Consider the following 22,164-nt stretch of genomic DNA (forward strand, 5'->3'; position numbering starts at 1 on the left):
TTACAATAGGCATTGCACTATTGTGTAATGAAATAAAAACAAATGGGCTTCCCTGGTGGCTCAGATGGTAAGGCGTCTGCCTGCAACGCGGGAGACCTGAGTTTGACCCCTTGGTTGGGAAGATCCCCTGGAGAAGGAAATGGCAACCCACTCCAGTACTCTTGCCTGGAAAATCCCATGGATGGAGGAGCCTGGTAGGCTACAGTCCATGGGGTCACAAAGAGTTGGACACGACTGCGTGACTTCACTTTTTAGTGCTACTAGTGCTACTGCTATGAAGTGACCTTCTCTGGTCTTCACTAAATGTTTTCAGGGGTCAAATAGGCTCTCCTATCTAGGGGTTAGATCTCAAATGACTTCTACCCCTTTGTAAACTCTGGGAAATTTTCGGTTTACAACTCTCCCGTTATTCTTAGTCTAGCCTTTTGGAGTTCACCCTATGAGTACATGACTTGGTGTTCAGTTTGCAAGCTCTTTCTCCAGTAGCTTCCTCTTCTCCAGTATTCTGTCCTGTGAATTCCTGCTGCCTTAGACCCACTGTGCTAGAATTCTCTCTTTCTGAGCTATGGTCTGAAATGTGCCTTTTGTTAGAAAGTGGCTCAGCAATGCAGAATCCACCTTCAATGCAGGAGATGTAGGTTCAATCTCTGGGTCAGGAAGATCCCTTGGAGAAGGAAATGGCAACCCGCTCCAGTATTCTTGCCTGGGAAATCCCATGGACAGAGGAGCCTGGCAGGCTACAGTCCATGGGGTCGCAAAAGAGTCAGACATGACTGAGCGACAGTTCACTACTTCACAGTACAGTACTTCAGGCTATTGAAGGGCTTATCTCATTTCTTTCCCCTGTCTCAGGGATCACAGAACTATAATAATAGTCATCAGTGTCTTGAAAGCAGCTTATTATCTATCTATATATATGTAAATTTTATAGTGATTTCTGAAAACACATTTTAGATTTTGTTCAGAGATAACATACGTCATATCTACGAAGCAAGCTAAGCCAAGCCAAAGTCAGTAAGCTTTGTTGAACTCTATAGGAAAGCATAACAAGAATGAGGAGAGGATAATTGTGATCAAGTAAGACAGTCTACCATGAGAGGTATAAAAAAAATCATGGTAGTCTGTTACCTAAGTATGTCACAAATAAAAATATGTTAATGGCAATGATGATTGTGATGATAGTAAGTGTTCAGTAAATGTTAACTGTGTGCCAGGGCACTATTGTAGTTAAATTACGTGTGTGAATTCTCTTAAGACTCATAATAACCTCATGAAATAGTTATTATAAATTTTACCATATTATAGATAAGAAATAGAAGTGTTTAGAAATTAAATTTCTTGTCCAAGGGAAGTTGTAACATTCCTTGAAATGAGGAAGTCTGGCCATGCTGTGGTTAATATAGTATACTATATTCTGTCTTGACATAATGAAGGTTCTGAGGAATTTCACAGTGAAGAAATCTGTTTATCTTTATTAGACCTAGTATTTCATTTTTATTTTGGAGCTTGGAACACTATTCAGGATGGAGAGGATATCTGTTATCAATTGATTGGCCAGTGTTCTATGGAATGCATGTGCTATAAGTTGCTGATGGGTAAAAACAATGTCCTATTGGACTGTATAGTTTGGAGATTAGAGCACTAACTTTGGTGTCAAACAGATGTCCTTTTCTCCCAATTTTTGCTGTTTCTTGGGGCTTCCCAGGTGGCTCATTGGTTGAGAATCCACGTGCCAATACAGGAGATGCAGGAGATGAGGGTTCAATCCCTAGGTCAGGAAGATCCCCTGGAGAAGGGAATGGTAAATTCTGGGAAATTCCATGGACAGAGGAGCCTGGTGGGCTACAGTTCATGGAGTTGCAAAGACTTGGACATGACTCAGCAACTGAGCGCACACACACACACACACACGTACTCTTAAACTCCTGAGCCTCAGTTTCTTTGTAAGGTAGGAATGAGTTTCTACCTCATACGTTTAAGGACAAATTAAGTGAGATAATGAACACAAAGCTTTTAGCACAGTACTTGGTAAGTGGTAGGAGCCAAGTAAGTCTTTAACTGTTGTTTTTCTTATTTTTGTTCACTTCTAGGTCACATAACTATTTCAATAAATGTTGAATTAATATATTAGTTTTCAGTTACATTATGTGACATTTTTACCTTATCTGTAGTTTTCAATTTGCTTGAAATTTATATAAAGTATATACATAGCATGAGTATGTTTGATAATATATCTTCTGGTAAACTTTTAATATTTACATGTGCTACATGGTTAGAAGAGAGATTGAAATGTTGTCTTTTTTAATTTTAGAGACGTATTACTACATTCCTCCGTTAGTTGGTGTCGTTTTCTTGGCTCTGACTCCTATCTGGATTATAATAGCTGCCAAACATCCAGCCACAAGGACGGTTCTCCACTCAGGCTGGGAGCCTGTCATAACTGCTATGGTTATAAGTAGGTTAGTATTAAAGTGCGTGTGTTTGTGGGTTCTTATATATGCATGTATCTGTATATATATTAAACCAATTGCCTTTTTTATTTCTCACCCCGTCTGTCATTTTTTGTAGCCAATTCTTTATTATCCCAGGTGATTGAGATAAAAGTGGCAAGGATTATTCAAATCAGTAGATGCATAGAACCTCATGTGCTACTACTTTTGTACCTTTCCCCAACCAAATCCTAATGAGATTGATGATTAAAATATAGTAGTGTTTTTGTCTTTGTATGAGTTTTAACCTGACAAGGACATTGCTTATTTTGAACAGTAAGAGCAGGTAAATATCAGAAAACCTTAGAAATGTACATACTGTTGGATTACTCCACTTCTAGGACTCTGACAGGACTTAAAGATATACATATGGATATATGCAAATGATTGAATTGTAAGAATATTCATCACAGTGGAATTTTTAATAACAAAAAGAGAAGAAGAAGAATTGTGAATAATGATTTCACTGTTCTAATAAAGTGAAACCTAAATATTTCACCAAAAATTGGAATGCTATCACCAGATTGGCAGGAGAGGGCAAGGAAGGGAATTATGAAGGGACTTCAATGGGGAGGGAAGAGAAAGACTAAATGCTCACCCTGCTGTTGGACGTCATTAGGTAAATGTCTGAAATTAAAAATCAAGGAATAGCAGTATAAACATACTGTTTAGAAATAGAGGAGTAAATGTCAAAAGAAACAGTTAAAGAAGTTAAAAGGAATTGCTAGTGGAGAGCAGGATGTGGGTTAGGGCTAGGGACTATTTTATATGCTTTGTGGTACTTTCACCTTTTAAATGATGCATATATATTTGTTTGATAAAAATACAATTTAATAATAAAAGTGAAGCACTTTTACAATTTGAGTTTTTATTTTTAAAAAATATACATGTTTAAAAATGTTTGGAAGTCTGTATATCAACATGGTAACAGTATAACTCTGAATGATGTTACTATGGTTGATTTTTATTTTCTTCTTTTTGTTTGTATTTTCTATCTTTTCTATGATAAGTTTTATTGCCTAGGTAATACAGCTATTTAAAAATGTATTTTAGCAAGTGTTCCTGTTTTCTGCACCACATTATCTATGTGTTTTGGTAGGGAGATTTATTCTTTGACACATAACTATTTTATTCTAGGAAATATGTGTTTTTTTTAAAATTAGGGCTTAAAATAGTAAAATATTTCTAAGGATAACTATTTTTAGACTTTATAGTATACCTTTTTATGGGAACTCCTAGAAAAATTAGCATATTAAGCCTTTCACTTATTCAAGAATTAAAATAATAAAGATTTAATAATAAATTTTAAAAAATAATTTCCTGGTATTAACTATCTGATAGTGGTAAGTACATTGGATCTGATACTTTGACCATCAACCCTATTCCGTGACAACATATCATTCATTTTTCTGTAATGTGGATTTAGACCACAGGATCCCATGAAATATTGGGACTGACACTGTTTTATATAATACTAGGTAGACCAACAGACTGAAGTTAACCACTTGATAATGGTCTTGGAAACAACAAAACAATCTCCAAGCCCCATTGAGATATTGATAGTATGTGTCTTGCCACTATATAAAAAGGAAAAAGCATGTTACTTTTCTGGACCTCTGTTCTCCAGTTCAGCTCCTCCTCTGGCTACAACTCATTATTTTAACTTAACAATGATAAGACACTGTCATGTACTATATCTAATGTGAACAGAATAAAAGTTATCTCTTAGTGGCTTGCTTACTTCAGATGTAAAAAAATACTCTTTAAAAAATTTTCAAATTATAAAGATAATAAAATGCACATGACTTTAAAAAAACAAATAAGCAAAGAAGGATATAAAGTAACCGTGAGTCTCCTGTCAGTCTCAGCCCTTGGGATAGACATTGTTAGTAATTTTTTATATGTCCTTCCAGACATTTTATTTTATTTTATTTGCCGTTTTTATTCTTTTTTTTCCCATTTATTTTTCTTAGTTGGAGGCTAATTGCTTTACAGTATTGTAGTGGTTTTTGCCATACATTGACATGAATCAGCCATGGATTTACATGTGTTCCCTTTCCCGATCCCCTCTCCCCTTCCAGACATTTTAGTGCACTGAAAGTATATGTTTTTTTCCTTTTTACAAATAGCATATGTAAATATATAGACCAGAAGGAGAGCCCTGAAATGTGGGACTACAGTTTATGCCATGTTTTATTATCAACATTTTACTTTTGACATTGATTTTTACTGTTAATTTCTTTTTATTCAATTTTTAAAATAGCTATTTATTTTTAAAACTAGGAGTGTTTATATATAAAAAACAATTTCAAATTAGTCCATTTCCTTTCCTCTTCCCTAAATTACATGATTTTATATCTTTCAGCATTGGGGGCCTTATTCTGGACACAACTGTATCTGATCCAAACTTGGTTGGGATTGTTGTTTACACACCAGTTATTAATGGTAAGAATCACTGTTTCATAATGATGTGGTATCTCTCTGTATTCTTAGGTATGAACAGGAATCTTTGAATTCAGAGGTCTCTCTTCCATTTTATTTCTATCCATTTAGTAAATAAATAAATGTTCTATCCATTTTATTTTCAGTACCAGGTTGTTGCTTGTGGTAGAAATTACATTCAGTAATTTCAGTATACAGAACATATTTTTGAAAAAAAACTCTCACTTAATATTATCTCTAGACATTAATTTAAGAGTCAGACATACTTAATTTTTAAAGTTAGTGTGGCAGAATGAAAAAAGAAAGTGTTAGTCACTCAGTTGTGTTTTATCTTTGTGACCCCATGGACTGTAGCTTCTCTGTCTATGGAATTCTCTAGCCAAGAATACTGGAGCCGGTAGCCATTCCCTTCTCCAGGGGATCTCCCAACCCAGGGATTGAACCTGGGTCTCCTGCACTGCAGGCAGATTCTTTACCATCTGAGCCACATAGGATATTTCAATAGTCTATTATTATTTACTTTGGGCTTATCTTATATGCTATGTTACATTGTTTTGTTGCTGCCCTCATCAATTTTTGTGGCTAAATTAGATTTAGCTAGGTTTAAGCATTGCTAAAGTCAATTCAGCCCATTAAAATCTATCATTCCTCTGCTGATCCTTTTCAGATCTGCCTTATGTTTTTTCTTATCTATAAAATGGGAATTATAATAGTTAAATTCACAGGGATTTTTATATGAATTCCATTTTTAAAAGATAATTTTAATCCAGTCCCACTGGCTTTAGGGCTGGCTGTCATTAAACTGGATTTCATAATTTGCCTGGAAAAACCCATGGACGGAGGAGCCTGGTAGTCTGCGGTCCATGGGGTCACTAAGAGTTGGACACAACTGAGCGACTTCACTTTCTCTTTTCACTTGCAGGCATTGGAGAAGGAAATGGCAACCCACTCCAATGTTCTTGCCTGGAGAATCCCAGGGACAGGGGAGCCTGGTCGGCTGCCGTCTATGGGGCTGCAGAGTCTGACACGACTGACGTGACTTAGCAGCAGCAGCAGCATGATAACCTGAGCCAATATAATTTAAAATAATTCTACCTGGAGGAAACTATATCAGAGGATATACACATTTAATATAAATCACTTTTTATATATTTATGAATAAGAAAATGTGTTCTACAGAGGCAAATTCTCTAACATCTAATTTCATATCTAAAATTTTTTTTAATTATTTATTTTGCTGCATCCAGTCTTACTTGTGGCACATGAGATCTCCATTGCCACACGCCAGTTCTCTAGCTGTGGTGTGTGGGTTCTTAGTTGCTCTGAGTCGTGTGGAATCTTAGTTCCCCAACCAGGGATGGAACTCATGTCTCCTGAATTGCAAGATGGATTCTTAACTGCTCAACCACCAGAGAAGTCCCCATATCTAAAATTTTTACTTAACATTTTAATTTTGCAGTAAATGAATAAATTTACCCTAGAGATGCCCCTCCCGGTTTTCCTGATACCACCGTTCTCCCTGCCTGTAAAATCACAGAGCCATTTGATTCTACCTGGCTCTTCATCCTCTTTGAATAGATAATGACCAAACTATATATAATGTGTCTATTTTCACATTAACATAATTTATCTGTTCATTTATTTATATAACAAGTGTGTCTTACCACCATAGTCCACTAACATCTCAGTCCAGCCATCAGTCAAGTAATAAAGTAGCCTTCTTGACTCACTCCCTATTCGATACAAATTGAATGTCACTAGAAGACTAGTCTACCTTAAGCATTGTTTTTATTACATTAGTTTTAAGATAATGGGATTTAACAGTGATTTTCTCCTGCCTGTCCAATCAAATTAGAATTTTTCTCCCTAGCTATCAAGGCTCTCCCTATATGCATACAACTATATCCTTCATCATGATTTGATTCTTGTATTGTGGCCGTACAGAGATGTAATTTTCACTGCCTGGAATAGCTACTACTTTCTTACCCCCTGTTCAAATGCTCTTCAATGACTATTATTTGATGAGTTTACTAGCATAAATATTATCCAACAATGACTGTTAGAACCGTGTTGCCCAGCTAGAACCATGATGCCCAGCATCTCAATGAGAAATTTAACTTAAATTACAACCCCCTTAGTAGTAAAGTTTTAGTTTCTCTGTGATTTCACCTTCCATAAGAAACAGTTTGCTGAAGTGCTATCTTTGGAAGTCTGTGTATGGTTTGGCATGGTGGTAAACCTTTTTTTTTAATCTCAGTAAGTAAGCCTCTTAGTTGGGTATCACCGTAAACTCTTTCTAGTGTTAAATGCCACTCATTAAAAACACTGATAGAGAAGAGTCATTCCACGTTCCTCAGAAAAAGTGGAACTTCTGAGAATTGAATTTCATTTTATATGCACTAAGGCATGTACTATTTAAAAGATCCCTGTTTTGTCATAGTCTTTATCATATCATCATCATCATTTTCTATTTAGTAAGTACCTACTATGTGGCAGGTGACTCTATGCCTACTATTTAATCCTCAAATAAAGATAAGGACTCATATCTAGGGCATCTTTTAAAATTTATTAACATCTCTTAGAACCAGTCACGTTTTCTAAAATATATTTCCTGTAACAATAGTTCTTGATATGTTAATAAGTATAATTTGAAAAGTGAGTTCTGTGGTCAGCGAAGTTTGGGAAACATTAGGTTAAAAAGATTTCTCTTCCACAGAATTTTGTAAAGCTTTTTCCATGCTAATATATGATGTAAACCTCCCCTTGTGGTACTTCTGTTGGCTAGGAGTTAGAATTTCTGAATCTAACCTTCCTTCTAACCTTCTTTCCAGACCATACTTTGAGAACTACTAATCTAGGGCTTATTATATCTTTATCACAGTCTCTTTCAAACAGCAATATACCACTTTACATAAAGGATAAGAGATAAGGCTCTTATCCTTTATGTACAAGAACCTTATGTCTTGTCCTTTTGCGATTTCACTCTTATGAGCTCTTTTTGTCATACATTTTACTTTGTTATAAACCCTGTAACATTTTTGCTTCACACAGTTATTTTTTTAAAAGATTAAAACTGAGGGGTTGGTATCTTTTTATATTTCCCTATATATTTAACATTTTCAGCACTCTTCTTTGCTTTCTGTAGATTCAGATTTCCATCTAGCTTTGTCTTCCACCTGCCAGAAGTTCCTGTAATGTTTGTTGTAGGGCAGCTGTGCAGAGAAGACAGAGGCTTTAGGCCGGTACCTCCCAGCTTCCTTCTCCTTCCTCTTCCTTTGCCCCTCTTCTGACCTATAAGAGTGCCTGCTCTTAACCTCTGCTCTTAACCTTTTCTACTTGTATCCCAGAAGAAGAGTGAACTCTTTCATCCAAGACTGGCCGATTTACCTTTACTAATTCACAATTCCTTTACACCCCCACTGGTATTTTTTTGGTGTTTAATAACTATCTTGTACACCTGTGGCTGATTCATGTCAATGTATGGCAAAAACCACCACAATATTGAATAGTAATTAGCCTCCAATTATAATAAATAAATTAGTTAAAATTATATTTTAAAATATGAAATAGCTATCCAACAAATTAGATCAGTGTCTGCTATGTACAGCTAGCAGTGAGACAAATTCCCTCTGTTATCATGATGCCTGGAGCTTGATTGAGATAGTGGCTGTATATGTTACAGAATGTAAAGAGCAAACAATTAGTAACTGTTCTGAGCTCTTGGTACCTTATCTGTTGGATGTTACATGACAGGAGAACAATATATATGAAGTGTAATGCTGTGACTGCCGTGAAAACTGTTTACCTGAGTTAAAATGAACTGTTTTACTTAGGGCTTTTACAATAGAGTAACTAAAAGACTTCCATTTAATATTAATTTTTGAATTTAAAAATGTGCAATTAAAAAACACTTTAGTGAAAAATCTATATCAGTCTTTATTGATCTGCAGTACTTCTTTTGTATATGACAGATTTCATGTGCATGGATGTGTGTTGGGGGGGTGAATATGTGTGGTTATCAGTTTAAAGAAGTCCCCCTCAATTCCTGGTTTGCTAAGCATTTTTAATAATAAATAATAAAATGCTGAATTTTATCAACTTTTCTGTTTATTCATGTAATATAATCATATTTTCCCTTCATGTATTTGTTAATGTGCTATATGTATTATTTTCAATTATTATGTCAGTCTTACATTCCTAAGATAAATCTGATTTTTTGGTGATGTATTTTACACATTTAACATTTTGCTGGATTTGGTTTGCCAGCAGATTGATATCTTTTGCATTTATTTTGATTCACAAGACTGGCTGATAATTTTCTTTTTTCATATTGTCACTGTTGGATTTTGAACTCAGAGTCACGCTGGTCTCATTACATGCGTTTTTTAAAAAGCTTTTTGGAGCATAGTTGGTTTGCAGTGTTGTGTTAGTTTCAGGGGTACAGCAGAGTGACTCAGTCACACACACATATACCCACTCTGTTTTTGTTTTTTTAAGATTCTAGAGTCTTTCCCAAATAGGCCATTACAGAGCACTGAGTAGCATTCCCTGTGCTACACAGCAGTTTCTTATCAGTTATTTTATACAGAGTCATACTCTTCTTTTCTAATATAAGATTTAATGCTGTGAATTTCTAAGTACTACTCTACGTACCTCCCACAAATCTCAATATGTTGTGTTTTCATTTTCATTAAATCCAGAATATTTTAAAATTTCCTCTGTGATTTTTTTTTTCTTTGATTTGTGGGTTATTTGGAAGTGTATTGTTTACTTTCCAGCATTTGGGGGAATTCTCAGATATCCATCTTTTCCATTGTGGCCAGAAAACATACTTTGTATGTTGCAGTTATTTCAGATTTATTGAAACTTGTTTTATGGCTCACAGTGTGGTTCCTCTGTGTAAATGTTCCCGTGTGTAAACTTGTAAAAATTACGTATTCTGCTGTTGTTGGGTGGCGTGTCCTATAAATGTCCTTTAGATCAAGTTGATTGATAATGTTGTTAAAAAACTTCTACGTAGTTTTGATTTTTTTTATCAGTGTGGTCTATCAGTTGATGAGAAAAGAGTGGTGAAGTCTCCAAGCATAAACACAAACTTGCTCATGTCATCATCTCTATGAGAGAGGGATTGTTTTCTCTGTTTTACAGGAAGGCAGCTGAGGCATGGAGAAGCTAAGTAGCTTGGAGGTGGGAGAGGGTGGTTGACTGGGCACTTTACTATTGGAAGATTGGGGTGGGGTTGGTTGCCCATGTCATGGGGAGCCCTCCAAGTTTGAACATCAAACCTCCACTCTGGGATGTTAGAATCCTGCCCGTCCCTTGGAGCAAAATGAAGGTCTGAAGGAATCCCACTGTTAATTATGCAGACTTCCAATTCATCCTTATTTTCCATCAGTACCGCCTTGTGTCTGGTATCCTTGAGGCCTGAGTCTCTCTTGTTCAGTATCTACAGAAAACATTCCTTTATTCTCCCACTTGAGCAGAACAGTGGTAAGAATGATGAGAGATTGCAGATATTTGCTTACTCCATTCATCCACAGACTTTTATTTTTTATAGTGAAAACTTTTATATTTAGAATCAGCCAGCTGGACTCAGTTTAGATGATCCCACTTTTGTTGTTATTGTTGTTCAGTCGCTCAGTCATGTCCAACTCTCTGCGACCCCATGGACTACAGCCTTCTAGGCTCCTCTGTCCATGGGGATTCAGGCAAGAATATTGGGGTGGGTTGCCATTTCCTTCTCCAGGGGATCTTCCCAACCCAGGTCCCCCACATCACAGGCGGATTCTTTACCATCTGAGCCACCAGGGAAGCCCTCATATAAGAGAGGGAGTCAGAAATGGATGCAGTTTCTTTCTCTTTTTTAAAAACTTATTTATTGATGTATTTAATTTTTGGCTGTGCTGGGTGTTCATTACTGGGTGCAGGCTTTCTCTAGTTGTGGCGAGCGGAAGCCGCTCTCTAATTGCAGTGTGCAGGCTTCCAGTTGTAGCGGCTTCTCTTGTAGAGCATGGGCTCTAGAGCATGAGGGCTCAGTAGCTGTGACTCACAGGCGTTAGTTGCTCTGTGGCATGGAGGATCTTCTCAGACCAGGAACGGAACCTGTGCTCCCTGCGTTGGCAGGCAGATTCGTAACCACTGGACCGCCAGGCAAGTCCTGGATGTGATTCCTTGCTGTGTGCCACCAAGGTTGGCTCTCTCAAGTGTTCTGTCCTGCCTGAGTCTATCTCACAAGCACTCGTGGGATGCTTGCAGAAATAGTTGACAGTGGGTGTAGACTCCCCTTGTGTCCAGGGTTCACAGGTATTCTTAATGATTATTTTAGCTCATGCTCAGCATTCAGCAATTTGAAATTTTCAGTTGTTTTCTTCCTACTTGTTTTTATGGCTACTATCTCTTTCTCTCACAATCTGTCAAAGTAGGAAGAGTTTGGGTGTCCTAATTCACCCTGGGGGTACTTACCACCCTTTGGAATTCATTTTGCTTCTTTGCATTAACTCCTCTTCCTCAGAGTACATAAGAGGATAATCTAGGTTAAAAGATCACTTTCTTGAGTATTTTTTTCAGTGTCTTATACCAGTTTCTTCAGTAATCTGAGAAGACATGTATCAAACCTTATCTATTTGAATACATTTATTAAGATGATAAATGTGAAACATATTGTTACCTTAGTTTTACATCTTGATTGCGATAGTAATTTTTAAAAATTACTTACTCTGCTTTCAGACCAAACAGTGAGTTAGATTTGAAAAAACAATGAATGAGTCTTTCATAGCAGGAATTTTATGCCTTTGAAATATCTACATCAACATCAAATAAATCAACATTTAGAAGAACTCTTTGTTCTGTTTTATTAGCCCAGGGGGTGACGTAGAGACATAAATTCAGTTGAATCTGTGCACATTATTGAAAATACGAAGCTAACTATTTGTTTTTTCTTCTATTTCAGGTATTGGTGGTAATTTGGTGGCCATTCAGGCCAGTAGGATTTCTACCTACCTTCATTTACACAGCATTCCAGGAGAATTGCCTGATGAACCCAAAGGTTGTTACTACCCTTTTAGAACTTTTTTTGGTCCAGGTAGGTGCTCGTGGAGTTTTGCATATTTTATTCCTGGAACTCTTCCTCTCTCTGAGTACAGGCAGGCAACATTTGTTGAATACATATTTTGTTTATGAATGTTGCCCAATTTTCTGTTTCTGAGAGCCAAATGGATTTTAAATAGAGTAGATTTTGTTCACTGAATCTCAGTGAACAGAAACAACAAAAGACTGTGGATCAATTCTGCAATTGTTAAAGAACTTTGTATAGTTTTTCTTTTTTATCTTTCTCTTTGATATCTTGTTAAGTTAGGATATAAGTTAGGAAAGAAGAACCTTGTGCATATAAGAAAACATTGTTAGGTGATTTAGGGAAACATACTCTTTCATGGGCTTCCCTAGTGGCTCAGGTGGTAAAGAATCTGCCTGCAATGCAGGAGACCTGGGTTCGATCCCTGGGTTGGGAAGATCCCCTGGAGGACATGGCAACCCACTCCAGTATTCTTTTTTTTTTTTTAAAGTAATATGTTTTTATTTATTTATTTAAAAAAAATTTTTTTTTATTAGTTGGAGGCTAATTACTTCACAACATTTCAGTGGGTTTTGTCATACATTGATATGAATCAGCCATAGAGTTACACGTATTCCCCATCCCGATCCCCCCTCCCACCTCCCTCTCCACCCGATTCCTCTGGGTCTTCCCAGTGCACCAGGCCCGAGCACTTGTCTCATGCATCCCACCTAGGCTGGTGATCTGTTTCACCATAGATAATATACATGCTGTTCTTTCGAAACATCCCACCCTCACCTTCTCCCACAGAGTTCAAAAGTCTGTCCTGTACTTCTGTGTCTCTTTTTCTGTTTTGCATATAGGGTTATCGTTACCATCTTTCTAAATTCCATATATATGTGTTAGTATGCTGTAATGTTCTTTATCTTTCTGGCTTACTTCACTCTGTATAATGGGCTCCAGTTTCATCCATCTCATTAGAACTGATTCAAATGAATTCTTTTTAATGGCTGAGTAATATTCCATGGTGTATATGTACCACAGCTTCCTTATCCATTCATCTGCTGATGGGCATCTAGGTTGCTTCCATGTCCTGGCTATTATAAACAGTGCTGCGATGAACATTGGGGTGCACGTGTCTCTTTCAGATCTAGTTTCCTTGGTGTGTATTCCCAGAAGTGGGATTGCTGGATCATATGGCAGTTCTATTTCTAGTTTTTTAAGAAATCTCCACACTGTTTTCCATAGTGGCTGTACTAGTTTGCATTCCCACCAACAGTGTAAGAGGGTTCCCTTTTCTCCACACCCTCTCCAGCATTTGTTGCTTGTAGACTTTTGGATAGCAGCCATCCTGACCGGTGTGTAATGGTACCTCATTGTGGTTTTGATTTGCATTTCTCTAATAATGAGTGATGTTGAGCATCTTTTCATATGTTTGTTAGCCATCTGTATGTCTTCTTTGGAGAAATGTCTGTTTAGTTCTTTGGCCCATTTTTTGATTGGGTCACTTATTTTTCTGGAATTGAGCTTCAGGAGTTGCTTGTATATTTTTGAGATTAATCCTTTGTCTGTTTCTTCATTTGTTCCAGTATTCTTGCCTGGACAGTCCCCATGGACAGAGATGCATGGCGGGCTACAGTCCTTGGGGTTGCAGAAAGTCGGACACAGCTGAGCAACTAACCACATAGCACACACTCTTTCATACATTAATCTTTTTGACCTTTCTAAATGTAGGCATTGGTCCCCAACAAGCAGAATGAGAGGGGATAACCTCAGTTACAAGGACATTGTTATGTCCCAGGCATATGCTATCCAAAAAACTAAACCACAATTTTATTTTGCTCATTTTTGGCTGCACTATGTGGCGGGCATGCAGAATTTATGCAACCGGGGATCAAACCTATGCTCCCTGTCGTGGAAGCTCAGAGTCTTAACCACTGGACCACCAGGAAAGCCTCTAAACCACAATTTTAAACCTCGCAATTCTTGACAACATTTTTTTTCTGATGAAAATAAATGTATTGTAATAAGTGTAACTTTTGAATGAGGTTCAGAAATACCCAGTCTTTTAATAGCAGTGAAGACTTCTAAAAGAAAAATAAAATTAAAATATTTAATGACCAAAAAACCTCTATTAGAAGATGATTAGGTATCATTTAGTTATTAAAATGAACAATAATAAGGAATTAAATGATGTAGAAAAAAAATACGTTCCAGTACTTTAAGAACTTCATATTTTTTCTTTTGTCTTCCCTCTGTTTTTATAATGTTATAGTTTGATCAGTGTTCTTCACAGCAAGCTTTCATCAACCACCTTTCATTTAATTAATATATAACATATAGGGAAAATTTCTAAAAATTAAACAAATTATAAATAGTTGAAATTTATTTTTAGCAATTGAATTTTATGTGATTCTGTGCACTATAGTAGTAATAACTTGAAGTAATCCTCAAATTTTAATAACTATGATCTATTATTCACCAATATATGATTTTGTTTTAACAACTTTTATATTTTATATTACAGGAGTAAACAATAAGTCCGCTCAAGTTCTACTGCTTTTAGTGATACCTGGACATTTAATTTTCCTCTACACTATTCATTTGATGAAAAGTGGTCACACTTCTTTAACTGTGATCTTTGTAGTAGTATACTTATTTGCTGCTGTATTACAGGTAAGAGACAAAACTTCTTGTAATTTCTTTTATGTTCAGATTAATGTTAAAGTATAACTAAGGCTAAAAGCACAAGAAATTTTTTAACATTTCAAAAATCAGCTGAATGTCTTCTTATTGATCTTCTTAAAACTGATAACATTTAATACGATTTGATCAATAGACCTATTAGATTTCCTATTTTCTGGATTCTGTGTTCCGCCCCCCCTCTCTCTTTTTTAATTCTCTTCTTTAGTATGAATGTGTCTTGGCAGATAAATTCCTGAGGAAGAGTGCTGCATAGGAGAAAAATTTTTGAATCTTTGCATGTTGTAAAATGCTTTGAATAGGTTGACTGGATATAAAATTCTGTTTCTTTTAAATTTTCTTTTAAAATTTTGAAAGCAAGGAGAAAACTTCCTTGCTTTTTAACTTGTGTTACTGTTGAAAAGAAGAGCAGATGCCATTCTCACTGCTGATCTCATGATACAAAACTACTTTTATCTTTCTAGAAGTTTCTAGAAAGAAAATCTTTCCGTTTTCCCTGTTGTTTTTAAATTTCTTCTGGTACTTATCTATGAGTTTTAAAGTAATATACCTAAGTTTCTAGTTCATGTTTAATTCCCTTTAGACTTTTCCTAACAAAAGTTGAGGATTTGGGGGCTGGTATAATGCTGTATCTTTCCCACATGGTTATATCACAGTTTGGGGTTAAATTGGTAGTCAGTGTTTCTGTCACTGGGTCTATCTAAACATTGTTTGGGCTTCCTTGGTGGCTCAGATGGTAAAGAATCTGCCTGCAGTGCAGAAGACCTGGGAGATTCCTGAGTTGGGAAGATCCCCTGGAGAAAGGCATGGCAACCCTATAGTGTTCTCCGGTGTTCTTGCCTGGAGAATCCCGATGGATAGAGGCGCCTGGTGAGCTACAGTCCATGGGGTTGCAAAGTGTCAGACACGACCAAGCAACTAACACACACAAGCGTTGTTCACTACAGAGCCAAATAATGTATTATATTTCCTTTTTGTGTATTTTATTTTTCTTAGGGTTAATAATCACTTCTTTTTTCATTTGCCTCATTTTCTAGAAACCCATCCTTAATTTTTTCCAACTGTTCCATCTTTATTTTAGCTTTTTAGCCATGGCTTCTTGCTAAGCTCTGTAGGATTTAGTACCTCCTACTTTGAGAAATCCTAACTTAGGAGATGCATTCAAATAATTCTTTGAAAAGGTATCATATGAATTTGGCCTTCAAGGGGTTTGTAGGAGTGGGACTGGAGGATAAGTGTGTGGAATTATTAATATTCCAGTCAAAACAAAACTGCATTGACAGTAATAATGTTAACCAAATTAACTGACATCTACCATGTTACCTATATGACCAGTGTTGTTCTAAGTGCTCTAGATGTAGAGATTTATTTTATTCTCACAAATACTCTATGAGATTTGTTCTTCTGATATAAATCAGTGATTTTAAAAGTGAAGTACATGCAAAACAATGCATTGTGTACATAAAGGAAAGATGAAAACTTCTTATGTATGTCTACCTCATTTGTTTAAAGTATTTCTTCTGTTTTTATGATTGCTTTACAATAAGCATATTATCACAGTGTTAAGTAAAGTATACTTATTTATACTGAAGGACTGCATAAGCTAAAACTTTTGGAGATTACTGAGTAAAAGCATAGAGATGATAGAGCACAGAACTTAAGCCAGAAAATGAAAGTAATTCACACAGCAGATCTAACTAAAAGAAGAGATGAGAAAAGGTTAAGAGGGTAGATTAGGACCAACATAAAAAGGTCTTAAATGCTCAACAAGGGAGACAAGAATCTACTCATAAAGTAACAAAACCCTTGTGACTTTATTGATGTTTTAACTTTTCTATAATGATTTATAGTGCTCGAGATTTTATTAGATGTCCCCTGTCAAATCATTCACTCATTTATTCCTTCAGTAAGCCTTAGTTCTGTTCATGATACTAGATGCAGATATGGGCTTTAAATCCCAGGATGTATAAATTCAGGCCCTATACTCAAAGACTCACAGCCTGAAGAGAAGACTACTGAACAAATAACTGTATTATAATGTCATGTAATATAAATAAATGCTGGAAATAGCTATGCATAATTTGCTGTCAGAGGTTGGAAAAAAAAGCAACTAATCCTATCTGGGGAGTAATATTTTTCTACTGTTCAGTAGGAACAGAAGTTATTTCAAATGCGTTTTTACTACTGGCTATCTTTATTGCTGTATATGCTATGGTCATTTATTATAATTTATTTTCTCCATGTATGTTAGTATTATGAAAAATATGTTTTCCTCTATCTGATGGGAAATATTTAAGAGACCATTCTTTGGTCTATTAAACACACCATTTTTAGAGTAAGTTCCTATTTGTAACTTTACCTCTTTACCTCATGGATGGATTTGACGTTTATCTTTATGGTTCTTTGCCAAGATAGTGTCATGCACCATTTCATTTAAGTTCATGAAGGATATAAGACATTTATCTGAATTTACACAAATGTTAGATTTCAACCTGATACTCACAGTATACCTATATGTCTTTTGTTAGCCTCTGATGTAAATTCTGATTGTGGGTACATGCTCGGTTGTGTCCAACTCTGTGACCCCAGGGACTGGGGCCCTCCAGGCTCCTCTGTCCATGGAATTCTCCAGGCTTGAATACTGGAGTGGGTTGCCATTTCCTTCTCCTGGGGATTTTCCTGACCCAGGGATTGAACCCCTATCTCTGGCATTGGCAGATGGGTTTTTTACCACTGAGTCAGCTGGGAAGCCCAAATTCTGATTAATAAAGTTTGAAAAACTAGAGTTAAGGAAAGAGTAATTACTAATCTCACTGTGTCTCCAAACCTCCTCTGTAAAGTGGGAGGGATATAGACAGTCCAACTTAAATGATTTTCCAACTTTATGATGTGCAAAAGCAATAATGCATTCAGTGGAAACCATACTTCAGTTTTTGAATTTTGATCATTTCCCAGGCTAGTGATACTTGGTATAATCCTGTCTTAAGACGCGGGCAGTGACAGTGAGCCACAGTTCCCAGTCGGCTGTGTGATCATGAGGGCAACCAACCAATAAACCGATCCACTTAAGACCATTCTGTACCCAGACAACCATTCTGTTTTTCACTTTCAGTACAGTAGTCAATGAATTATATCAGCTATTCAGTACTTTATTGTAAAATAGGCTTTGTGCTAGATGATTTTGCCCAGCTGTAGAATAATGTTAGTGTTCTGAGCATATTTAAGGCAGAGTAGGCTAAGCTCTGATGTTCAGTAGGGTAGCTGTATTAAATGCATTTACAGTGTTTTCAACTTACCATGGTTTTTTTTGGATGTGACCTCATCATAAGGTAAGGAAGGTCTGTAGTAGTACCTGCATCATAGGCCCCTTGGAGGATTAAATGATTTAATTACTTGGCTTCATAGTGCATGCTATATGAGTGTTGGCTGATGCTGCTGTTATTGTTATTGTTATTTAACAGAATTATAAATGGTGAGTCATTAATCTCCGAGTGACAATTGAAATTTTTTTAAACTTGTAGTGTTGATTGAATTTTCTTATGTGTCTTTTACAAGTTTCATTTTTATGAGTTTGTATTTTTATTTCTCCCCAAGAATTAGATACCTGCCAGAGAAGATCTTTGTTTTTGTATCTGACATTGTATTAGTCCAATGGAATAGTTTAGAATCTGCTTGTAAATTCTCAATGCAAATCTTCATGCTCCAGAACTGACATATCTAACACATACATGCACACACACATTCACGTATCTCTGTGAGGCTTGAGGTTTAGATTAAAATTCTTGACCTTTCCCTGCCTCCTTCAATAGTCCAAATATGGAAGAATAAATAAAAACTTTTTAAAGATGAAGAATTCTTCACCACTTAAGACATGCATTTTAATACTCTTTACTCAGCTGGCTTCCTTTTATGATCTAGGTTTAAACTTATATTCAAAATCTTGGTTGAAGTCCCAGCTCTTACTTAAATATTTCCACACCTGCCTTCCCATCAGTAAAATCTGTATTTTGATTAGCTATTCCATAGTAAAATTTTCTAATGCATGTTTAATTTTTCTCCATCTAGATTCCTACCTCCTTGAGGGTGGAGACCAAGCCTTCTGGTATTCTCCACAGGACATGATAGGATGGTTTGGTTTTGGTTTTTGATTGGGGTATGATTGCTCTGCAGTGCTGTGTTGGTGTCTGCCCCACAGCGGAGTGAATGAGCTGTGGCATAGATCCTCCCCTTTTGGGGCGCCCCCCCCCAGCGCCGTCCCAGGTCATCACACAGCACCGCAGGTCGTCACAGAGCCTGCAGGTCGTCACAGAGCCCCGGGCTGAGCGCCCTGCGCTGGACCACAGGCTCCCACTCGCTGTTTGTTTCACGCGTGGTCGTGTAGATACGTCGCTGCTGCTCTCTCAATGCAGTTCTTGACACTTCACTCTCTTCTCAGACTAGTATTCTTTAAGGAAACTTCCCCCACCACCTAATTCCTCACCCAACAAAATGAAGTAAATCCACTTGAAAGAAACTTGATATCGAACTTATTACAGTGACATAGTGACAATTCTTTGCAGTATTTCTGCACTTACTCAGGTGTCATCTTCCTGGAAGTCTTTCTTGCATACCTAATTTGGTCTAAGTGCGTTTATTCTCTGTTCCCATGGTAGCCTGTGAACACCATTACCCTAGCTTTTCCACATTATATTGACATTATCTGTTCATGTGTCTGTCTCACCCATTCTACAGAAGGGGTCTTTGTTTTACTCTTCTTTTTTTTTTTTTTTTTTGTCTCTGGCACCTTGCCCCATCTCTAGTGCTCAATTAGTGTTTGTTAAACTAAATGACTATATCTTGCTAGCTCTGTTTCCCTCTTCGGGAAGAGAGAAGTTTACAACTGTATTTAGGTACCAGAAATTCCAGAAAAACTGAGAAATCTAAATTTTCTCTTGCTCCAAATTTTGTCTCTCGCTGACGTAGGTATTTAAAATAAAAGGCAATGAAAAATAAAACACAAAATACCACAAATTCTGTTGGCATCCAGTTAGAATTGTAAGGATTTGCTGAAATGTTTAGAGATGAAATAACTTAAATGCTTAGAGATGAAATATAGTGCAATTTCCCTTTAAGGGAATGTGCAAGGTTGACTTCAGATAAAGCAGAATTGGAAATGAGTTGGAAATGGATGCAACTGAGGGAATAGGACTTGAGAGTGGTGTGGTGTCCCCACACCATATTCTGCTTTTGTGTATGTTTGAATTTTTACATAGTAAGGAATTTTTTAAATGTTGTTTATTTACTTGTTTTTGGCTGTGCTGGGTCTTCATTACTGCCTGCAGGCTTTCCCTAATTGTGGTGCGCGGGCTGCGAATCGCCGTGGCTTCTCTTGTTGCAGAGCACAGGCTCTCGGGCACTGAGGCTTTAGTACTTAAGGTTCACAGGCTTAGTTGCCACTCAGAGTATGGGATCTTCCCAGACTAGGGATCGAACCTGTGTCTCCTGGTGGATTCTTAGCCACTGGATCACCAGGAAATCCAGTAAGGAGTTTTTAAAATTAAGGTTTTTCAGAGCATATTGACTTAGTAATTTTGGTCCTGTGGCTGATTATTTCTTAAAGTAAAAAATAAACTTGAGTTTGAAATTGTTTGGAACTTAGAATGGTTGAGTTCATGTTTTTTTTGCCCCAGGTGCACATTGATTCCGTTTTTTGAAACTGTTTTTTAAATTTAAAAATCTGCATACTTTAAAAAAAAATCTACATACTTGTCACCAATTTCCTTGTTTAGGTATTTATCCTGTGTCTTGAAATTAGAAGGACCCTAATGAATGTGCTTTTGTGATGTGAAGTTAAGTCCGCATAAAGTCAGTAGGTGTGATGGATTGTGCTCTTACCCTTGTTCCTGCCCGGAACCCAGGAGCAGCCAGGGTGATTGGAATATGTCAAGGCTGGAGTAATGTGCCGAAGGCATTCAGTTTAGTTCACCACCAGCAACACTGCATTTTGAGGTTTTTTTTTGTTTTCTCAACATTAAGAATGGGTCGGCACTAAACTGACCATGCTGATCGCCCATTCTACCTTTTATGCCGTCAGTCAGTATTTATGGGGCTGCTGGCTGTGGCTAAGGGTACAGTTGCTGGCTTTAAACGAGAATTTTTCATCTGTATCAAATTAGCTCATGGAACCCACAACTTCGATTTCGTAGAACCAGGGTGTATACTTTCTTCTGCAGACTTAGGGGTGATTGGATTCCTTCTCGCCAATCAGTCATTGCCTCTGCCTTCACATCTTATTTATTCAGCTGCTCCGCTGGCTGCTCAGAGCCTGTTAATCTGTGAAATCAAAGGCATAAAGCAGTATTCCAGGCTATGGCGGACCTTGTTTGCCTTCCTTATAAGGTGTGCAGAAGAGAATTTTGATATCTCCTCAGGGTTCTCTAATTCATTTATTTGCCTCATTCCCTGCAGTCTTCTTCAAAGATGTAGTACCTGGACAGCATAATACACCTGAGAAGGTACAAAGATCACTATCAATCAGATAAGCAGACTGATGATCTCCTCATCAAAGAAAGAACAGCATTCATTGCAGTTCATTTCCCTATTTAAAACCTCTACTAGTTCACTTTAGTGTTTGAAATCCTAAATATACTTCCTTTGTCTGTGGAGAGATAAAAGCTTAAACTTTGGATGACATAACCTACAAAAGGCAAAAAGATAGGCCCATATGGAGTATATTAATATTTGTTCTGCTATAAACTAGTTCAGTGGGAAAGAAAAATGAGACTTTTCTAGCCCGAGAGGCCTATTAAATTCCAACAATGTGTTTGTTAATATAATTCGGAAAGAATGAAGCAAAACCATTTCTAAATGAAAATTTTAATTCCCTCTTTTAGGCACCGATTGTTTCATATTGAAAATTAGTTTGCTAAGAACTTTTCTAAACTCCTAGCAGTACCAAATACCATGGGAAATTCTTGTGAACATTTGTGGAAAACCTGACTGTGTCTGTTCTTTAACGTGGGGGAGGCAAATGTTTCCCTTCAGTGGTGGAATGATGAATTCTCACCTCATAAAGGTGAAAATATAAATATCAGGATTTTACCCACTGTATAATGCTTATGATCTTCCAAGCATGGTGCTAGTCACTGTACAAAAGAAATAGAAGTTATTGTCCCTGCCCTGCACAGGCTTCTCTTAGCTGTGGGAAATGAGATTTAAATGCATGAAATAATTAGAGAGGAGCTGAAGACTTAACCTCCTTATAACAGTAAGTTATAAGCATCTTCCCGTATACCTTCAGAATCAAACTTTACACTTACTTTAAAAGTGCTTTAGTAGGTTTGGGGTGGGGGGGTGGTTTAAAAGGGAAGATCAGAGTATACATTATATCTCATGAGAAGCTTGAATTAATATCAGTAAATATGAAACTTCCCTTAGCAAAACAGTAATACTTATACTTGTTTCTTTAAAAATATTTATTTATTTGGCTGCACCAGGTCT

General features: G+C 36.8%; 1 protein-coding gene across 7 annotated transcripts in view; it reads left to right on the forward strand.

Annotated features, from left to right (window-relative positions):
- SLC41A2 (solute carrier family 41 member 2) overlaps positions 1 to 22,164 on the forward strand; it is a 127,375-nt gene that overhangs the window by 85,755 nt on the left and 19,456 nt on the right. For all 7 annotated transcript variants that reach the window (XM_043881108.1, XM_043881114.1, XM_043881109.1 and 4 more), the window contains 4 exons: positions 2,312 to 2,459; positions 4,855 to 4,934; positions 11,881 to 12,012; positions 14,510 to 14,658. In XM_043881108.1, the coding sequence (XP_043737043.1) occupies positions 2,312 to 2,459; positions 4,855 to 4,934; positions 11,881 to 12,012; positions 14,510 to 14,658 (509 nt within the window). The remainder of the gene's footprint in view (positions 1 to 2,311; positions 2,460 to 4,854; positions 4,935 to 11,880; positions 12,013 to 14,509; positions 14,659 to 22,164) is intronic.

The sequence above is a fragment of the Cervus elaphus genome, chromosome 22 (genome assembly GCF_910594005.1).
Source record: "Cervus elaphus chromosome 22, mCerEla1.1, whole genome shotgun sequence".
In the NCBI taxonomy this organism is placed as follows: Eukaryota; Metazoa; Chordata; class Mammalia; order Artiodactyla; family Cervidae; genus Cervus; species Cervus elaphus.